The following is a 22,427-nucleotide window of genomic DNA, read 5'->3' as shown; positions in this document are numbered from 1 at the left end:
TTCAACTTTTATTGTTATTTACATTAAATATTCACATTCCACTGTCCTCGAAGAATGTGACTTGGTTATGATATTCCATCATAAATTTCAATCTTTGAATTCAAGAATATAGACTTATAGAAAAAAGCCTCTTAAACATAATGATTAATTCTTGCTACACATTCGCCGGAAAAAAATGAAATGATTACTTTTTAGGAGGAACCCAAAAATCACATACGGTCTACTCTCACGTCGGTGGCTGTCAGGCTCCACTAAAACGCAAGGCTGTCTAAGATGACCCATAAAGTCTGGCTCAAGCAACAATAATTTTTTTTTTTTTTTTAACAGGCTGGAGGGTTGCGTTATTCAAATGCTGATGGCCATGTTTTAATTTTTCTATCTTAAACAACCTTTTTTTACGCATAGATTACTACCAAGAAGACACTAAGCTTTATTTAACTTTCTTTAAAATATATAAGCTTCCTTAAACAACACATAATGGAAATCTGAGCGACTCAGGATATTATTGTTGAAAATATGTAAAAAATTTAACGCTATTACCGTTACCTTGCTTATCCAAATATGTTCTCTATAGTCCTTTTCATAGATATGTCACAGCCCAAAGAGAAAAATACCTATTCGAACAGGAACACCATTGTGCTTGTATGTGTGCTTGTGTGTGTGAGAGAGAGAGAGAGAGAGAGAGAGAGAGAGAGAGAGAGAGAGAGAGAGAGAGAGACCATCGGGTAAAATAGACCCCGTTATTTTGACAAAGCGTGACTTGTTAGGGTTCAGGATTGAATTGTCCCTAATCCCGAAGGTCCTTCCGTCGACAAACGAACTTCAATTCAATTGGCCTTAATTCTTTCCAGCCAATTTGCCGGATTTACTTGTAGCCAGGTGGGGCACTATAAACTGGTTAAGAGGAAAAAATTAAGTATTTCTCTCTCTCACTCTTCTTTCATAATGTAATCAAACAAACACCTGACGAAGATCAAATAACCTTACGACTAGAATAATAAATATCCATAGTAGTGTGGTGACAGTATAAGAACTGCAGAATGAAGGTGGCGAACACCTACAACTGAAAATAAGAGGAAAATGGAAGTCGTTGAATTGATTTTTATGACATCCAAATTTCTATGTTGATCTTTGTAAGGGTCAGTTTAAGATCAATGTTGATCTTTGTAAGGGTCAGTTTATGGTCAATGTTGATCTTTGTATGGGTAAGTTTAAGGTCTATGTAGATCTTTGTAAGGGTCAGTTTAAGGTCTATGTTGATCTTTGCAAGGGTCAGTTTTAGGTCAATGTTGATCTTTATATGGGTAAGATTAAGGTCTATGTAGATCTTTGTAAGGGTCAGTTTAAGGTCTATGTTGATCAGTGTATGGGTCAGTTTAGGGTCTATGTTGATTTTTGTAAGGGTTAGTTTAAGGGCTATGTTAATCTTTGTGTGGGTCAGTTTAAGGTCTATGTTGATCTTTGTGTGGGTCAGTTTAAGGACTATGTTGATCAGTGTATAGGTCAGTTTAAGGCCTATGTTGATCAGTGCATGGGTCAGTTTAAGGTCTATGTTGATCTTTGTAAGGGTCAGTTTAGGGTCTATGTTGATTTTTGTAAGGGTTAGTTTAAGGGCTATGTTAATCTTTGTGTGGGTCAGTTTAAGGTCTATGTTGATCTTTGTGTGGGTCAGTTTAAGGACTATGTTGATCAGTGTATAGGTCAGTTTAAGGCCTATGTTGATCAGTGCATGGGTCAGTTTAAGGTCTATGTTGATCTTTGTAAGGGTCAGTTTAAGGTCTATGTTGATCTTTGTATGGGTCAGTTTAAGGTCTATGATGATCAGTGTATGGGTCAGTTTAAGATCTACGTTGATCTTTGTATAGGTCAGTTCAAGTTCTATGTTGATCAGTGTATGGGTCAGTTTAAGGTTTATGTTGATCTTCGTATGGGTCCGTTTAAGATCTATGTTGATCGTTGTATGGGTCAGTTTAAGGTCTATGTTGATTTTTGTATGGGTCAGTTTAAGCTCTATGTTGATCAATGTATGGGTAAGTTTAAGGTCTATGTAGATCTTTGTAAGGGTCAGTTTAAGGTCTATGTTGATCAGTGTATGGGTCTGTTTAAGGTCTATGTTGATTTTTGTAAGGGTTAGTTTAAGGTCCATGTTAATCTTTGTGTGGGTCAGTTTAAGGTCTATGTTGATCTTTGTGTGGGTCAGTTTAAGGTCTATGTTGATCAGTGTATAGGTCAGTTTAAGGTCTATGTTGATCAGTGTATAGGTCAGTTTAAGGCCTATGTTGATCAGTGTATGGGTCAGTTTAAGGTCTATGTTGATCTTGGAAGGGTCAGTTTAAGGTCTATGTTGATCTTTGTATGGGTCAGTTTAAGGTCTATGTTGATCAGTGTATGGGTCAGTTTAAGGTCTACGTTGATCTTTGTATAGGTCAGTTCAAGTTCTATGTTGATCAGTGTATGGGTCAGTTTAAGGTATATGTTGATCTTCGTATGGGTCAGTTTAAGATCTATGTTGATCGTTGTATGGGTCACTTTAAGGTCTATGTTGATTTTTGTATGGGTCAGTTTAAGCTCTATGTTGATCAATGTATGGGTCAATTTAAGGTCTATGTTGATCTTTGTATGGATCAGTTTAAGGCCTATGTTTATCAGTGTATGGGTCACTTCAAGGTCTATGTTACCTGTGTAAGTCAGTTTGAGGTCTATGTTGATCTTTGTACGGGCCAATTGAGGGTCTATATTAATCAATGTATGGGTCAGATTAAGGTCTATGTTGATCTTTGTATGGGTCAGATTAAGTTCTATATTGATCAGTGTATGGGCCAGTTTAGGGTCTATATTGATCTTTGTATAGGTAAGTTTAAGGTCTATGTAGATCTATGTAAGGGTCAGTTTAAGGTCTATGTTGATCAGTGTATGGGTCAGTTTTAGGTCAATGTTGATCTTTGTATGGGTAAGTTTAAGGTCTATGTAGATCTTTGTAAGGATCAGTTTAAGGTCTATGTTGATCAGTGTATGGGTCAGTTTAAGGTCTATGTTGATTTTTGTAAGGGTTAGTTTAAGGTCTGTGTTGATCTTTGTGTGGGTCAGTTTAAGGTCTATGGTAATCTTTGTAATGGTCAGTTTAAGGTCTATGTTGATCTTTGTATGGGTCAGTTTAAGGTCTATGTTGATCAGTGTATGGGTCAGTTTAAGGTCTACGTTGGTCTTTGTATAGGTCAGTTTAAGTTCTATGTTGATCAGTGTATGGGTCACTTTAAGGTCTATGTTGATCTTCGTATGGGTCAGTTTAAGATCTATGTTGATCGTTGTATGGGCCAGTTTAAGGTCTATGTTGATTTTTGTATGGGTCAGTTTAAGCTCTATGTTGATCAGTGTATGGGTCAATTTAAGGTCTATGTTGATCTTTGTATGGATCAGTTTAATGCCTATGTTTATCAGTGTATGGGTCACTTCAAGGTCTATGTTACCTCTGTAAGTCAGTTTGAGGTCTATGTTGATCTTTGTATAGGCCAGTTGAGGGTCTATGTTAATCAGTGTATGGGTCAGATTAAGGTCTAAATTGATCTTTGTATGGGTAAGTTTAAGGTCTATGTAGATCTTTGTAAGGGTCAGTTTAAGGTCTATGTTGTTCTTTGTATGGGTAAGTTTAAGGTCTATGTAGATCTTTGTAAGGGTCAGTTTAAGGTCTATGTTGATCTTTGCAAGGGTCAGTTTGAGGTCAATGTTGATCTTTGTATGGGTAAGTTTAAAGTCTATGTAGATCTTTGTAAGGGTCAGTTTAAGGTCTATGTTGATCTTTGTATGGGTCAGTTTAAGGTCTATGTAGATTTTTGTAAGGGTCAGTTTAAGGTCTATATTGATCTTTGTAAGGGTCAGTTTAAGGTCCATGTTGATCTATGTATGGGTCAGTTTAAGGTCTATGTTGATCTTTGTATTGGTCAGTTTAAGGTCTATGTTGATCTTTGTAAGGGTTAGTTTAAGGTTGATCTTTGTATGGGTCAGTTTGAGGTCTATGTTGATCTTTGTATTGGTCAGTTCAAGTTCTATGTTGATCTTTGTCTGGGTCAGTTTAAGATCTATGTTGATCGTTGTAAGGGTCAGTTTAAGGCCTATGTTGATCGTTGTTTATGTCAGTTTAAGGTCTATGTCGATTGTTGTGTAGGTCAGTTTAAAGTCTATGTTGATCGTTGTGTAGGTCAGTCTAAGGTCTTTGTTTATCGTTGTGTAGGTCAGTTTGAGATTTATGTTGATCTATGTGTAGGTCAGTTTAAGGTCTATGTCATCGTTGTGTAGGTCAGTTTGAGGTCTATGTCGATCGTTGTGTAGGTCAGTTTAAGGTCTTTGTTTATCGTTGTGTAGGTCACTTTGAGATTTATGTTGATCGTTGTGTAGGTCAGTTTAAGGTCTATGTCATCGTTGTGTAGGTCAGTTTAAGGTCTATGTCGATCGTTGTGTAGGTCAGTTTTACTGGAACTCCGTCAATTAGTTATTCAGTTACCGAACTTCCACACAACTATGAAATCCACATCACTTCACATCACTTCGCAATCATAACCATTTCTTCTCTGAACAGGCTCAAGAAAACAGCTCAGCTACAATAGCTCAGTGATGGGTCCAGTAAGACGGAGAGACGGCGTTGCCCTGCTTGGTAGAGTGTCTAGTTAAAAACCATATACACTACAGAGTATTACCTTCTAACCTTTCCTGACAAGTAGTAAATGTGAAAAGTTTTTTGGTTAGTCACAGAAGGCTATGCAAAGGCTAATCAGCCTACATTTACAGTGCAAACCTCTGATATATTTTCAATGGAGATCAGGATCTTGTGCTTCTCGCAGGTTGGGGAATTAACACCGCCTCCACTTCCCTTGTATTATGTATAGGTGAATGTACTTCCCATCCTCTCCATTCCCCATCCTACCCCATTAACCAGAAAAGATTCTGGCGAATCTAATAGCTCTAAACTAGCGGTTTTTACAGTTCAAATAACTCCATGCTTTTGTTGTTTTGTAAACCACTTGCTTTAAAGTAATAATTAAGGCTATATTTCAATTAGCTATCAAGTCCTAAAATTCTAAATAGGAAATAATTAAGCTATTCTCATTAGCTAAAGTAGATAATCAACGTAAATTCAAGATACCTAAACTAACCATTAAAGATCTCAATGAAGTCCAAAAGGAACTTGAAACTTCGACCAAGCTTTGGTCTCTCTGAATGTCATGAAATCTTCCCTTGGAAAATAATAAACGGGAAACAGCTGTGTTGAAAGACAAACACCTAAAGAAGGTACTCAGCCTCGAATTTAAAGAGCTAGAAAAATTAAATATAGAAGCAATGAACTCCCCCCCCCCCCAAGAATATCATGCAGAATGCATGTAGATAGTATCCCAGTCGAGGTAATTATCCAGGAAATTGGGCTACATAATCCAAAAATAAAGGTCGCAAATCTCTTCAAACTCAAATGGAGCAAAATATCTCTGTCATAAAACTTAGAGTGGATAACGTAAATATGACAAAGAAAATGCTCAAAGAAGGGATTTTAGCCTGCAATCAATTCATCCCCTTCATCGAATAGAGAACAAAAAAAAAAAGATATCTTTATGGAGGTCAATTGTACCAACTGTGCAGAAGAAGAGCATAGATATACCGTCTGCAACTTACAGACCCCTGAGATCATAAATTGCAGTGGCCCTCATAGAACTCTGCATGCTACTTGCCCTATTAGGAAAAACATAGCCAAGGACTATATAAAAACGTAGAGAAAGTACCCGAACAATACAGTAAGGGCTAACATATGGAAACATGGCAACATAGTAATCAATGTCCCCCTCTCCCCAAAAGGGAACAACAAATAAAAATCTAGGTTTTCCTACAAATGCAATTGCAACAATAAACACAGCCCTGATTATAGCCCATACACGGGAAGCCATCAATCCCGGCTCGTATCAGTATACATTAGAAGATTTCTTTAGTTAAATGGCCTACCTAAGGTAAAGAAGCCTTGGGTGATAAAATGGAAGATACGGAAGACCAAATTAAATTATTAACTGAAACATGGGCAAGCATATTTGAAATTACAGACGACAAAAATGCAAATTTCGATAGGGACACAGAAACAAGTCCTCAAATTCCTACAAGAAAATAGGGAAGGAATAGTCCTCTATCAAAATCCAGATCTGCAAAGACTGGATGAAAATAATTACCCGACAGCCGACACTAAAATACATGTGATACTTGAAACCAGTGAAATCATTTAAACACACAACACCAGGTAAAACCAGTATGAATAAGCTAATGCTATCAAAATTACCAATGGTGGCATGGAGAAGACTCCAACATATTCTAAACCTTACACTCTCCATGGGATAATACCCAAAACCAAACTAAGAAGGAATTTTCATACTTCCTTCCAATCCCGGAAAAGACCCAAAGCAACCAGCAAACAGAAGACCTATTACAGTGCTGGAAGTGTCGGGAAAAGTGTTTGAAAAATCAAAAACACAAGACTAAGGAGATTCCTAGAAGGTAACAATAAATTATACAACCATCAACACGGTTTCAGGACAGGAAGAAGTACTAAAACAGCCCTTATGGCAATTTATGAAACTATAGCCATGAATTAAATAAAAAACACCAATGCAATATAATCTGCAGAGATTTCTCCAAGGCATTTGAGAAAGTATGGCATGACGGCCTGAAATATAAAATACTCCAATTAGAACTATCAAGAGTAATGGAAAAACTCCGCTCAAGCTACATTAAAGACAGAGCTGTCAGAATACGTACCAGAGAAGGAAAACTGGGTGAAATAAGATATAAAAAGTGCGGTGCCACAAGGGGGAATACTATCCCCAACTCTTTTTATCATCTACATAGCAGCTTTGTTAACCAACCCCGAATTTGCCATAAATTATGCCTATGCAGATGACATCATACAAATAATAATGCACCCTTCAAAAGCCAAAAGAACAATGAAAATAACAATAGAAAGAGAGATCAAAAGAATAAATGATTACAAAAATAAGTGGAAGATAAACACAAACAGTAACAAATTCCAACTCTTATCGGTATCAAAAAGCAAACCAGCTTCAATAACGGTAAACAACATAGATATTCCACTCAAGTTAAAATCCTTGGTCTTTCTATTAAAAGAACTGGCATAAGCTGCCATATTAAACAAAAAATCCAACTGGCATAACACAAAAAAGGAGCATTAAAACGATTCAAACTATTGGATAAAAACAAGAATAAATCTCTATAAAAGCCTTATGAGACCTCTATTTGAATATCCAATAGCACCAGCATACACAATGGCTCAATCAAAGATGAAAACCCTACAAAAATTCCAAAATGGAAACAAGAAACATTCCTGGCCATAACCAAAACCTTAATAACAATAACAAAAATAGCAACAGTGATGGCAATAACAACTACAATAAACACGAAAACAGCGAAACACTCCATAATATATACAATCTTGAATCATATAAGGTTAGGTATCACAGTAGGGCCACACAAGCCTGGTAAAGACGCAAAACCATTTACCCAGAACTTGCAACAAGTAAGAAAATTACAGACACCCAAAACGAGCATTCCTGATTGAAAAGGGTAGCTCCATTCATTGCTCAGGACGAACCAAATCCAGAGTATTAAAAGCAATCACAAGGTAGGTAAATATAAATAAGTAAACAAACCCTAGAAAAGGAATAATCATGAAAACACAAGTCGCTAGAAGGCCGGCCGGTTGTCCAAAAGACATGATGTTGACACAATAAACCAACAAAAAGGAGCTATTGGGTCTGCCCCAATTTTTTTCCCCTCCCACTGTACTTCATTTTAACACTTTCCCTTCCGATCCTTCCAAAATCCCGATTCCCCCTTCCCATCCCCCACTTATCCTATCCCCCCGATACTGTAGCTGTAGCTGTATATAACTTCAGAAAAAAGTTGACGGCACATAATTCAGTCAGCACCGTTATTTTTCTTAGAGCACAACTGTATTCCGAATGGGATCCGTTTGATTACTAGAACAGTAGTTCAGCAGTAAGTGAATAGTGCAGGGTATATATTATATTTCAACGTGCTACTGATAAGCCGTATGTGTACCTTTATGATCTGACAACTATCGGTGAGATTTACTAAGAAAAGGGCTCGGCTAATGGTCCAGCAAGAAATGATAAATGGGGCATTAACTATTATATAATTTTTCTTCTTGGAGATACCCATGCTAGGGACCAGTTTAAAGTGGAAACACACTCACTCTCTCTCTCTCTCTCTCTCTCTCTCTCTCTCTCTCAAATACACACACACACACTCACACATACACTCACAGACACCCGGAATTGAAAGAAGGATAAGCACGGCATGGAGAGCTTTTGGTAAACAAAATGATATTATAAATGAAAAATGCCACTTTCTCTAAAAATAATATTTTTCTATTACATGGTCTTACCAGTTTCAATTTATTCTTCAGAAACTTGGAGCCTTACTAAATATACATATGAATATATAAATATATAAATATATATATATATATATATATACTGTATATACATATATATATATATATATACTGTATATACACACATATATATATATATATATATATTTATGTATATACATATTCATATATACACACACATACAGTATATATATATATATATATATACATATACAGTATATATATATATATATATACATATACAGTATCTAAATATCTATCTATATATATATATATATATATACAAACACACACACACATATATATATATATACATATATATATACATATATACATATATATATATATATATATATAATAACTCACCTATCACGGTTAATGGGGACCAGAACCAACCGCGATAGGCGAAAAAACCGTGAAGTAGGTTCCCTCCCTATCTTTGGAATACGTACATTTTTTTGTGTATATGTATATGTGATGCGTTGTTGGGCTTTTTCTTTTTCTTTCATTAAGCATCACTTTAATATTCTTTTAATTAAATAAATGTATCTCTTCAATCCTATCAGTGCAAAAAATATTATTTATATCTAGACCCTCAGGAAAGTGGGTGATGGTAAAATGCCGTATAGTTCCTTAACTTTACTTCTTGAACTGGATGTACATTTGTTTTACAGTATTCTTCTACGTGGAATAATTTGTTTAAATACAGACTGGAACAATATAAATTCTTGAAGATTGGAGGCTGCAACCGTAGACTTCTGCTACCACTTCAGCATTCTGGATGCGAAATCCGTGAATCCTATTTGGGCGATTTGAGGATCGCTTCTTCATAGCTGTGTCGTCTCACTGACACGCTTCTTGGTAATTTCTCCTTCATCGAAGATAATCTACTACCTCCCTGTTGAAAGGTAATTTGTTGGCAGTTAGGGAACTCGGCCCCTTCGTTGTCCGTCTTTGTAAATATCTTTTTGTTAACTTGATGTTTTGTTAGTACAGGCCAACTGTGCACCAGAGGTAAGGCCTCCCCCATGACGGGGGGAGAGGGAGAAGGGACAACCGATATTCGCGGTTACTTGTAGGGAAGAGCTGCTTCCTCGATGCGTTTGTTGCTTAAGTATCCCAGAACAAGGGCGTTGTAATTGCGTCACGTCATGTGACTCTTCTTGTGTTCTATTGGTCCCTTCTTCTGACGTAATGGTAACGTCATACATATGTCACTTCTGATTTCTCGGCAAGCTAACCGTCTCGCATTCCATTTGCGTTGTTTTGGCCAATTTATCGCTTATGCAGCACTTTTCACAAACAGTGCCTCTCGAGTACCCTCTCGCTTCAACTTCTTTTTTCTCGTCTCTCTCTCTCTCTCTCTCTCTCTCTCTCTCTCTCTCTTTCTCTTTATTTCAATGTCTCTCTATCGTTCAACTAACGAATAAAACTCATAAAATACTTGATCAAATACACATATCACCTTATTCAGTATGAAATATTTTCCTTTACATGACATATATATAATAACAATAAGTGTATCTTAACCCTATAAATGCATATGTTATCATTAGAACATTAAAGAATCATGTAAATAAATATTGATAATATATATATATACTGTACATAAAATAAAGTACTATACTGTATAAATACTGTAATATAAATACAGTATTTAATACATTACATATACTGTATGTACATCTATATTTACACATAAATAACATATACAGTAAATATATAAATAGAGAGTAAGTGTACATGTACATACATATGTAGATATAAATAGTGTACGTGTATATACTGTAGATATGTTATCAGAACTCATTTATTCTTATAACCAGATATGTAACTGACCTCTAACAATGACGATGATCTTGATAAATGACGATGAAACACCTGTGCAGTATGACGGAGGTGAAGAAGATGAAGATGATATACTGCACAGGTTAATGAGAGCTTTACTGCTCCTCAGGTGACGCCTCATCGTCAGTTGATAGAGGCGGTAGATCATCAACGATAGCTTCCGATAGAGCTGGAGAAACTGCAGGAGGTGGCATAGTGGCCCGGGGGGAATCCAGAGAGGCCGCAGGAAGAGTATCTGATGCTTCTGCAGAAGGTTTTCAGCGCACTAGGAACATCGTGACGGGAAGTTGTTAATGTTGTTTTTTCATCTGAGCAAAGATGCTCTTGTACAACAGCATTACACATCAATACGGTTACTAATTTCGATGGCTCTGACCATATTATCATCAATTTCCTGCGCCTTTTGTTGCAGAGCTCTTGCAGGTTGTCCAAGGTAAGGCCACGTTCTTCAGCTTCGTCGTCGTTGCCGACGTCGGCTGCCTATTCTTCTTCCTAACTCGCTGATCTTGTCATTTTGACAAGGTCCTCTTCAGTTAGGGGCTCCGAGTGACACTCGATCAGTGAGTTGACGTCATCCGTCGTCATGTCAGAGAAACCTTCGTTGGCTACTAACCGTCCCACCCTCACAGCCTTATCTACGGCGGAGTGGTGAACTTCGTCTAGCGTAAATCCCTCATAGTCATGAACAATGTCTGGCCACAATTTTCTCTAACTTGCATTCAATGTTTGCAGTTTCATCTCATTAAGAGCTTTCTAAATGGTGGCCAGACACATTGCAATATTGTATTCCCGCCAATATCTCTTGAGGCTGAAGTCCTCGTCGCCTTCGTTGATAGAGGAGATGAGGCCTTCCATCGTGGACCTCATGTAGAGGGACTTGAAGGCCCGAATGACCCCGTGATCCATTGGTTGTACAAGGGAAGTGGTGTTGGGGGGCAGGAACTCCACTTGGAACCCGTCATAATGCAGATCCGTTGCATGTCCGCCTGCACAGTCTATCAAGAGGAGGACCTTAAAGGGCAGCTCATTCTCAATGAGGTACAGCTTCACCTGTGGGATAAAGCAGTTCACGAACCAGTCGAGTGTGAGGGCTTTGGTTATCCATGCCTTTTTATTACTGACCCAGGAGATGGGCAGCAAGGCTTTGTTATTGTTTTTCAAAGCCCGAGGATTCATGGACTTGTAAATTAAGCCGGGCTTGAGCATGAAGCCCACGGCATTCTCGCACATGAGGAGAGTGATGCGATCTTTGTGGGCCTTGAACCCTTGCTTCTTCATTTCGTCCTTGTAAAGGAATGCCCGGGACGGCATCCTCTTCCAGAAGAGGCCAGTCTCATCCATATTGAACACCTGCTCCGGGAGATAGCAACCTTTACTAATTTCGGGAACTTGTATTCGACGTAACGAAGAGCTGCCTCTTGGACTGCCGAGGCGGCCTCCCCATACAAAGGAACGCTGCAAAGGCCAAACCTCCTCTTGAATTTCTCGAACCAGCCCTTGCTGGCAACAAAACCAAGTTTTTCTCATGGGGCAGGATCATCATCTTTGTCGTCATCACCACCTTCGTTGTCTTTGTTTGATTTTCCTTCAGGCACTAGGCTATCATACAGGGTTTTGGCATTGGTTCGAATCATGTTGGTACCGAGACTAACCTTTTCCAGAGAGTCCAAAATCCACATTGATAACTCATTATCCAATTTGCACAATCGTCTTATTACGAGGAGTGTTCTTGGAGAACGTTATTGAGGCAGTTTTACATATTTTCATTTCATCTATTTTTATGTAGCAAACCATCGATTCATTCACTTTGTATATACGGGTAACAGACGCATAGCTACTGCCTGCCTTAAGCATGTCCAGTAATTTCCCCTTCTTGTTCATTTTTCTCTTCTTCTTGGGTTCACTAGAGGATGTAGAGGGTAGAGGACGTTTTCAAGAGTGTCACAAGCACTATTTTACACTAAAAAGCACAGGAAAACAGCTAAAAGTTCCAAGCGGCAAGACTAAGCAACACAAGCAAAGCGAGAGAGAAAAATGAATGCGGTCTCCCTTGACGGGGCGCATGGCAGGGAGAGATGCTGGGTAAAGCGTCTCGGCGGCTCGGCCAGTCAGCTTGCGAGATTCTGGAGCCGAGATTGGCCAGCAAATCAGAGAGGTGGATTTTGAATTGCGCGCCATCTCCATATTGATACCTGATGTTCCACTGTACTCTCTGCCTTCTGCTAGCGCCCGCGTAACTCTCGCACCATTTTTTAAAATTTTTTATGAATATTTTTGAAAATCCACGATGTACTGAGGCCGTGAAACTTGAGCCCCAAAATGGCGAGGGATTACTGTACACACATATACAGTATATATATGTACATATATATTTGATATGATATATACATGCATACACATACATGCATACACACACATATATACATATATACATACATACATATATATATATATATATATATATATATATATATATATATATATATATATATATATATATATATATATATATATATATATGTGTGTGTGTGTGTGTGTGTGTGTGTGTGTGTGTTTGTGTGTGTGTTTGATATGTCTGTATATCAACGCTTTTAAGCATTATAATATCCTAATATGAATAGGTTCAATGCTTAAAAACATTATATTTCAAATAAAGAATGAAGAGAATAATCTTTCTATGCCTAGCATAAATCAAACAACAACGGTGCAGTTCTTTGACCACCACGATAAGAGGTAGCAGCTTATGACCCACAAATTGTAACTACTGAATCTAACCTTATTAATCGACAAGCTCTTTCTTTTTATGCAATTGAAATATACTAAAATAACTGCTAATTGCTAAGTAAATCTTAAGTAACAGCACAGACAGTATCGCAGAACTTAAAAACACAGTCAAATAATTTCGGTATGAGCCTACGCTTAAAGTATTAGCATCAAAACTGCAAGTATGCAGGCCGATATATGGCTAAAACACTCTTGACTTTTCTATGGATATACAAACAGTTAAGGTCTATTCCCACTATACCTACACGTAGACTGATGCATCTGACAATCACTGACCGAGTCCGGTATATGCATTCACATTACACTGTGTAATCCCCAGTAGTGTGGTCGCAGTGTAGTACTATTTCTTACACTGGCAGTGTTTTATAGTGTATGATCGATATGTTAAAGAATTTTAGCATAAGTGACATGGCAGCAATAAAGAGATACAAAGAATGAAAACAAACTCAAATAGTTGAATGTTTTACATTATAAAAAGAACAGCGAGATGATAGTAAAAAAAATGATCAATATTTCAGAACGTCAAAACAACAATTCAGTGAGTTTATAGATTGTATTAAAAACATCAGCAAAATGAATACTTTCTTTCGTTACGTCATATGAAGGTAAAAGTACTCTGTTCGATGCTCCTAAAGTAATCGCATCTCTTCAAAAATGATAAAACTAAATTTAGAGGCACTACTATTTGAAGTCATTTTTATGTTAAATGTAACATTGCAAAAATCATTCTTGTTAATATACTAAGTAGTATTAGCGCTTTATTTTACGGGGACTGAAATCCAACCTGAATTTATTACATCGGAGCAGCTTACAGGAATTTTACCTTCTGCGCTCGATGTAATGTATTAATACTTTGGAAATTAATCAAAATGGTACCTGTTCAAGAAATAACCTTTGCTTTATAAATATAATGTCACTGGATTTGCATGAAATTTCACATTATAGTTCGTGCAATCAATCAAAATTATATATGTTAAATAACAAAATATGAAAGCGACATTTAAGGTATTGGTAAGTACTTTACGGTAAACTATCATATTCAAGAATCAAATGAACTAAGAACACTTGTTATATTATCCCAGAGTCCTACGATAAGAGATAATGTTCTACCTAGAGCTTTTGAAGTAAGAGAAGTTTTCAGGAGGTTCTTGAAGTGCTTTAGGAGAGCTCAAGATTGATTGATTTTAGAAAACGTCAAATCAATCAATCTTCAGCCCTCTTAAAGCACCACACCATGATCTAAATGAAGTATGTGTAGCCGACTTAGTTACACGCAAGAACGTTGATCATCACTTTGGTTTGTGTAATGGGAATAAGATAATTTAGTTCGAATTATATTTTCCAATTCTATAAAAGCTTTGGTTAAATGAATGTTTACATTAGGCAATAAAAACAGTTTTTATTGATTAATCATATATTCTAAGTCTCGCTAAAACACGCGCCCACACATATACGAGAGAGAGAGAGAGAGAGAGAGAGAGAGAGAGAGAGAGAGAGAGAGAGAGAGAGAGAGAGAGAGAGAGAGAGAGAGAGTTTGGAAATTACTAAGCAGGTTATGGATGGATCAAATTTTTACCGTGAGAAAAATTCTAGATAGATATTGGAGTACAATAAAGATAGTTGGCACATATCTACTGATTTCAAACAGGCTTATGATAGCATTCACCGAGACTCCTTATGGAAAATCCTACAGTATTCTAAAATTCCAGCATACCTGATTAAGGCTGACATGAATGTCTTATAGTAATAAGATGTGCATAGGCAAATTCACAGATACCTTGCCAGGGTCAGATGGACATGAGCAAGGCTGTCCTCTGCCAACGTCATTGTTTAATTTGGCAATTAAAGGGATAATGAGGCAGACACCAAGTGCAACAATAATAAAACTAGAAGTTAATTGTGATCGTTTAGCCTATGCTGATGATGTTGATCTATGAGGAGAGGATTTTCAAGACCTGTTTGGAGCTTTTAGAAAAGCCAGCTCAAAAATCAGTTTAAAAATCAGTGAAAAAAAAAAAAAATAAAATTCTAAAGGTTTCAAGACAAGGATGTGAAATTAGTAATATAGCATGTGCTGGATTGAACTTGGAGGGCTTAAGCAGAAAAACTAAATTAATAATTTAACTTGGGGTTGTAAAGCGTGAAGGCTGATTAAAGAATTGGAGAGATTTGAAAATTTGAAAATTGAGTATTGTGAAGAATATGGGTGCCAGTAGACAACAATGAGGTGATTTGGCCAAGGGGACACAACCATGAATTAGGACAATTATCAGCTGCCTATATTAACAAGCATCTGAAGAGCGCAAAGGCTGCATGGGTTAGATATGTAGCCCAAATGGAGCAGAGCATGATTGCCAGGGGAGAGATGATTGGAAGACCGGAGAAAAGACGATCTGTTGGTACCCCTTCTATGAAGTGGAAAAATAATGTTAAAAGAGATGGAACACCCGGGACCTGATGCACCTAACCGCTTGCATGATATTGCACTGGATATGGAAGAAGCAGGAGAAAGAAGAGAAGACGGTGGATTGACAAGCTACGAAAATTTGCTGGTATAGATTGGCATTGAATGACCATAAACAGACGCGAGTGGAAGGGTATGTCTTAGGTCTTTGCCCTGCAGTGGACTAGTAATGGCGGACTAGTAATTGCATTCACTTCTAGAGTATTGAACATAGCAGAAAGGAATTACTCTAAAATAGAAAAGGAAGGTTTAGCATTAGTTTATGGAGTTAAAAAAATCCATATATATCTTTATGGTAGGAAAAAGTTCATACTTGTTACAGATCATAAACCTTTATTAGTAATATTGGGTTCAAAAGCAAGTTTACCTACGTTGGTAGCGTCAAGACTACAACGTTGGGAAATTACGATAGCCACGTACAACTATGATATAGAATACCGTCCAACATCTAACATGGGTAACGCAGATGCTTTATCCAGATTACCCGTAGACAAAGCTCCAGAAGAGTATGATGACAGTGTTCTGTTAATTTCTGTATATGATGTACCCATAACTGCAAATGATGTAGCACACAGTACCAAGAGAAACCCAGTACTTAGTAAGGTTTTAGAGAGTTTAATGACAGGTAGGGACTTATGTGGAAAAGAGGAAAATTGTAAACTGTATAAGGATATCTGGTATGAACTAAGTGTAACATAAGGAATAGTGATGAGAGGTTCAAGGGTAGTTATTCCTAATTCACTGAGAAATAAGGTTTTGTCTGAAATACATGCTGATCACCAAGGTATTGCAAGATCAAAGTCAATTGCGAGATCTTATGTATGGTGGCCAGGCGTAGATAAAGATGTGGAATCTTATATAAAGAACTGTATGAATTGTTATGCAACAGAACAATCCTCAATTTGCTAGAATGTACCCGTGGGAGCTACCCAGGTATCCATGGCAAAGAGTGCATATAGATTTTGCAGGTCCTTTTTTAAATTACTTGTTTTTAATAGTAGTAGGTGCTTACAGTAAGTGGCCAGAAATCATACCAATGAAGACAACAACGTCTTACGCCACTATAAATGAGTTAATGCAAATTTTTTCTAGACATGGTAGGCTATTCCAGAAAGAATTGTTACAGATAATGGTCCACAATTTACCTCAAGAGTTTAAAGAATTTTGTAATGTCAATGGTATAAAGCATACATTTTCAGCAACGTATCATCCATCTACTAATGGAGAGGCTGAAAGATTTGTTCAAACATTTAAACACAATATGAAGTGTAGAAAAGTAAATTCCGGTAACATATTTTTGCATGTATCAAAGTTTTTATTGTCTTATAGAACAACGCCGCACAACACAACAGGCGTGACACCCTCAACTTTGTTGATGGGGAGGAGGATAAGGTGTAAGTTAGATTTGTTGCATCAAGTTTGCAAAGTGATTTAGAAGATAGAGGGTATAAACAAGTAAGATCGTTCAACACTCCAGGGAAGTGGGTACCAGGAGAGATTGTAAGAGATAGGAAATTTACATTATGATGTTTGTGTTGGTGATAATGTTGTAAAACGTCATGTTGATCAATTACAGCCATTAACAAGAAATACAGTAGAGCATGTGAATGTTAGAGATGAGAAACTTAAAGAAGTAGTTAGATCAAATGAGTCAAATATTACCCAAGATGCTCCAACATCAAATGTAGATTCAGAACCAATTCATGTACCAGTACAAGATGAGGTTAAAGTGCTTCCTAATATGATTAATAGAGGAAAGCCCCCTGAGAGATTAGATTTATAAAGATTTTTACAATGCCAAGTTAAGGGGGAGGAGACTGTTATGTATTATTGTAATAATGTACTGTATTATTTCAAGTGTTGCAGGTATTGCGCAACATTGCATCATATTGCATGAATAAAACATGTTATGCTTTGTATATAGGTGAAATTATTTATTTTGATATTAGGATTCAAACATTTATTAATTACCTCAAAGATAGGATGTGATTCTTCATAGTTTTGTACTGGAGTAGGATTTAGGTCTTTTGAGAGCGATGCTCTTTTGTTGTTTAGCAATGTTTTGGTTTTGTCAGATTGTGTATGACGCTCCACACACACACACTTAGGAGTTGGCTGTCATAGAGCAATGTAGTCACAAGATTTATTAAAGTGTATTTTAAGAATACCAACGTATCATTAAATCCCACCGAGAAAAATTGACAACTTCAGATGGGATCCTCAGGAATAATTACTAACAATTCTTCATCTATGTTCTAGGTAACAATATGTTTGTTATGAAGACATCCTATCATCATATTAATTGGCGATGAGGATGGGATCCTCCGGAATAATTACAAACAATTCTTCATCTATGTTCCAGGTAACAATATGTTTGTTATGAAGTCATACTATCATCATATTAATTGGCGACAAGCAGAAGGACGAACACACGCAAAAGAAACATTAGGGTTTTTGTAGATTGATGGCCATCAGAAGAAAAGGGGCTTTTGTAGATCGATGGACTGAAGAAAAGGAGCCTTTGTAGATCAGCAGCCAAAAGTAGGAGAAAAAGCCCAATGAAGATTTTCCAGGCAGCAGAACGGAGGAATTTCATCATAGCAAGCAAACAAAAGAAAAAGTGAAATTTAAGGTTGGGTAGGATACAAAGTGACTTCAGAACAGTAACCTATTGTAGGTAATAAGGTAAGAATTAAAATGCCTTTTGACATTGAACATCCTGAACGATTTAGCATCACAGCTGAGCCCAATTCTGTTGCAACACGATGGCAACAGTGGTGTGAGGAATTTAAGATTTATTTAGAAGCATTAGGGAACATGAAGGATGCCCAAAAGAAGGCATTATTACTTCATACAGCAGGTAGGGAAGTTCGGGAAGTGTTTAAGACATTGCAGCCTACAGATGGCACAAGTGAAGCTGCAATTAAGGCTCTTACCACATATTTTGCTCCTCAGGTCAATAGATTTTTTGAAAGATACCAGTTTACGGCGCAGGCTTATCAGAAAGAAAATTTAAGTTTAGATGCATTTGTGACTAGACTAAAGAATTTAGCTGTTTCATGTGAATTTCTAGAGTTAGAAAATATCATAGATCAAGTTCTTGCACATTGCACATCACAAGAGCTAAGATAGAAATTATTGCAAGATAAAGATTTAACATTAGAAAAGGTATTGATAACAGGCAGAGCTTTAGAAACATCAAATAGGCAAAGTAACATAATAGGTAGTTCTACAAGCAATAGAATGGAAAATTCTAAAATTAATACAGTAGGTTCTAAGTGGAAAATCAATGAGAATCAGAGAAGGAATATGTCAAAGCCTAGTCATAGAAAAGTGCCTAACACTAATGTTCATAAATATCAGAATCAGGCTTATACACAGAAACAACAGGAAAAACCCAAGTGTTATAGGTGTGGTAAAACTGACCGTCTTGCATACGAAGCAATAGTCTAGTAGGAAGATAGGGTTCCCATGCACCCCCATGATACATTTTTTTAACTTGAATTTTTGCAATCCCTGGGGTGTCTGGAAACAGAATCCCGTTTGTTCCCATTCAAAAAAATGTCCCATGTGGGTCGTATAGACGTCTATTTGTCCGCCATCTTGGATTTCTTGAGATGTAAAAGTTAGGAGTAGGGGAAATATAAAGGACCTTTTCGTAAAGAAAGAAATTAGTTACAGGTACAAACTAGGTATCATTGGAAAGGGTATGAACAGCACTATCACAAGAACCCATCACTTATTCGGTCATGACATTGATGACGTCATCAGGGGTCAAAAGGTCACGTTAAAGGGGCACTAGTCAAAATTCGGGCCCAACCAATTTGTTAACCATCCAGCACCTAACCGAGTAAATATTTTGGATTCTTATTTGCTTCAAAGAAAGTGTACATGAATAGGTAGTTTTTAAATCAAAAACAAATTAATTAACTAGAGTGTAACATTATTAACCCTTTCCACGAATAAAACGAAAATATTGAAAAAAATTATTTTTTAAATGAGATTAATGTGAAATTCCTGTTCGACACATCTTTGTTTTCTCTGCCTTTCTGTTATGGTAAAAGGCCTTATATGTTCCAATGAATCCCGAAATACAGTCTATGTATAATTCCATTGGTATCTTCACTTGGTATTATCAGAATATGCATTTTCACACATATATATAGAAAGAATGTCTGATAACGAGTTGCTATAACGCACAGGCCAAAAATGTATGAACTTGCAATATTATCATGACTGCCAAAAGTCTCAATGTTCATATTAATCTAATTTTCATTATCACTGAGAAGTTCTTCATTGTCACTGTCTTGGTCAGCCTGTTCTCCATCAGGGTCATTATCACACTGTTCCATCTCTTCCATAGTCTTCTAAACTAAGTCTATCAAGGCAGGGGGAAGTACCGGGCTGCAAGACCACACTGGCTCCAGAACACCCTCATAATTTTGTTCCCAACCTTGTTCAGGATCATATGGCTTTGGAGACCAGAAGATTGGAATATCTGCTCGCCTGTAGATAGCTAAGCGATGGTTCACTCGACGAATGTTTGGGATAAGGTTGTCTCGGCAAGGTGGCAAATGAGAGAGGTCAATCTTAGATTTTGTTATCAGTTGCCAATCTTCCCCTTCTCTTCGTAAGCCTGGTACTTGTCCAAAGTGATGACAGTAGATGGATCATGCAAGGCATGATCAAGAGACTCACGACTGCAGTTCTCGACAGCACTGAGCAGGGCCACAGGGTTGGTGATATCTACATTCTCCTCTTCACTGAAGCGCTCTATCAACAACCGCTCCATAGCTTCACTGACAGTCTTCAGACAGAATAGATTAGTGCGTGGTGGTGGCAGTGCATGCTTAGTTGTAGTTAACTGGTGATGGCAGTGGCTTTATCATGTCAAAGGCAAAGAAACGCCGAACTGATCATGGTTGCAATTTGGAGGAACTGCAGATGCCTCATTCTGTATGCATTTTACATGTGAGTGGCATACAGCAAGGTGAATTTATACCACTGCAGAATATAAAGGGTCCTCCCCAGGAAAAACTTGAGATGTTACATAATCTTCGTAAGAAATGGCTCCTTCAGTCACATGATTCACCCGCTCGTATGGAAGCTGTGTGTAAGTTAATTCCAAACAGTCTTGATGGTTTGGACTTGGAAATGACAGGCTATTACCGGGGTTGCTATCAGGCCTTTACCAAACATCAGGATCGTTTGAAATGTGTTGTGCTATACGATGAACCTTCAACAATTCGATCCCCTCATAAATCATCAACCTCTTCCAAGAACATTTTTCCACCTGAGTGTATTTTCTGTGGAAAGCTTGAGACGAAAGTTTCTGGAAGGACTGAACGTTGTGTCCAGTTTGCATCTTTCAAGGGAAAGGAAGCTGCTTGGACTCATATTGAATCCCAAGCCCTAGAAATGGGAGACAATCGTTTACATCGCAAAGTGGCAGGCAAAGATTTATTTGCAAGGGAGGCTCATTTTCATAAATCCTGTCATAGTTCTTTCAAACTGAGACATGTGAATTACTTACGTTATCAAGCCAACAGAAGTACTGAAGACAAGCATGATGAAAAGCATGAAGCTCATCAAAGCTCGCTTAATAAAGTTCTGGATTTTATATGTGAGAGAGTTATTGGCCAGAAGGAGGTCGTGCAACTTGGAACACTCTGCCACCTATACGTCCAAGAACTTGAACGCTGTTGATTTCCAAATCCAGATTTCAGAAGTGACAAGCTGAAGACCCGACTTCAAAGACACGAAATTAATGAGAGCATCGCTTTCACAAAAGTTTTTCCTGGGGACAGGGGATGCATAACCTTCAACCTGGTGTACAGCAAAAGCATCTCTGTTGCGGAAGCAGTGACATATGTATATAGACTTGGTTCCAGAGACAAGTTTGAGGATGTTGCCTTGCACTTGCACATTGCTGTTCAGAGGATGTTCCATGAGTCAACACCACTTCCTTGGCCTCCAACAGCTGATGAGCTGGATGCCAGAGCATCAGAAGAATACCTTCCAACAGAACTTATGAAGGTCCTGTCGACTCTTCTGGTGGATGAAGTAGTCGTGGAAAAGTCTGAAAAGTGCCGACATCTGGTCCTTTCCATAGCTCAGGTGAGATTTAACCACATTTGCTTTACCATCTTGATATATAGTTTTACCACATTCTCTAATGAAAATGTAAACCATTTTCTGTCTAATGTCTAGTGGTTTCATTTCCAGGACATCTGCCGTGCTGTGACAAACGGAGATTGGAAATTACCTAAACACATTCTGCTTTGCAGCACCATACGACACCTGTATAGAAGCAAGCAATTCACCAATATACTCCATAGATTAGGTCACAGTGAGTCCTATGACTTTGGCTTGGAAGTTGAGACAGCACTGGCAGAAGCCATTGACGATGTTTCCTCTTCGCTCACTCCCCAAATTGCTATTGGTGAGGACAACGAAGTTTTCCATGTTGAGTGGGACAACTTAAACAAAATAACTACAAATGTCCATGGATCAAACGTGGTGAACAGCACTGGAGGGATTATGATACAGGAGGTGAAACCGAATGCTGACATTGCCGACAAAGATAGAACTCTCCCACTCAAGCAGCGGAATAAGACTCGTTGTTTGGAAGTTGGAACCCCAGCATCTTTGCCCCCTCTTCATATTTATGGTTGCGTTGGGCCCAAGTTTCCACCAGGAGCAAAGTTCAGTCCACCCATCGCAAACGATAAGTTGTATGCAGAGTGCATCCAAGAGTACCGTTTGTGGTTACAAATGCGAATGGTCACTGGCAGTAAACACGGTAAAGAAACGCAACTTGTCCCTGGATTTGGTGGCTTTATCTCAGCTAATGGCAAAAAACCGTCTCGGAAA

The 22,427-nt window shown here is 37.7% G+C and overlaps 2 protein-coding genes across 2 annotated transcripts; both read right to left on the bottom strand.

Annotated features, from left to right (window-relative positions):
- Nucleotides 1–2,307: 2,307 nt before the first annotated feature.
- Nucleotides 2,308–3,888, bottom strand: LOC137627265 (uncharacterized). Its single transcript, XM_068358345.1, has 2 exons — nucleotides 3,199–3,888; nucleotides 2,308–2,874 (listed from the first exon to the last, which is right to left on the bottom strand). The coding sequence occupies exons 1-2, from the start codon at nucleotides 3,886–3,888 to the stop codon at nucleotides 2,308–2,310; spliced, it is 1,257 nt and encodes a 418-aa protein (XP_068214446.1).
- A 7,171-nt stretch (nucleotides 3,889–11,059) lies between these two features.
- Nucleotides 11,060–11,833, bottom strand: LOC137627264 (tigger transposable element-derived protein 1-like). The gene has a single exon (XM_068358344.1). It carries the CDS (start codon nucleotides 11,831–11,833, stop codon nucleotides 11,060–11,062), a length of 774 nt encoding a protein of 257 aa, XP_068214445.1.
- Nucleotides 11,834–22,427: the final 10,594 nt, after the last annotated feature.

Source organism: Palaemon carinicauda, chromosome 35 (genome assembly GCF_036898095.1).
Source record: "Palaemon carinicauda isolate YSFRI2023 chromosome 35, ASM3689809v2, whole genome shotgun sequence".
Classification (NCBI taxonomy): domain Eukaryota; kingdom Metazoa; phylum Arthropoda; class Malacostraca; order Decapoda; family Palaemonidae; genus Palaemon; species Palaemon carinicauda.
Note: the sequence above shows the minus strand (reverse complement) of the source record. Positions and strands in the feature narration are given on the sequence as shown.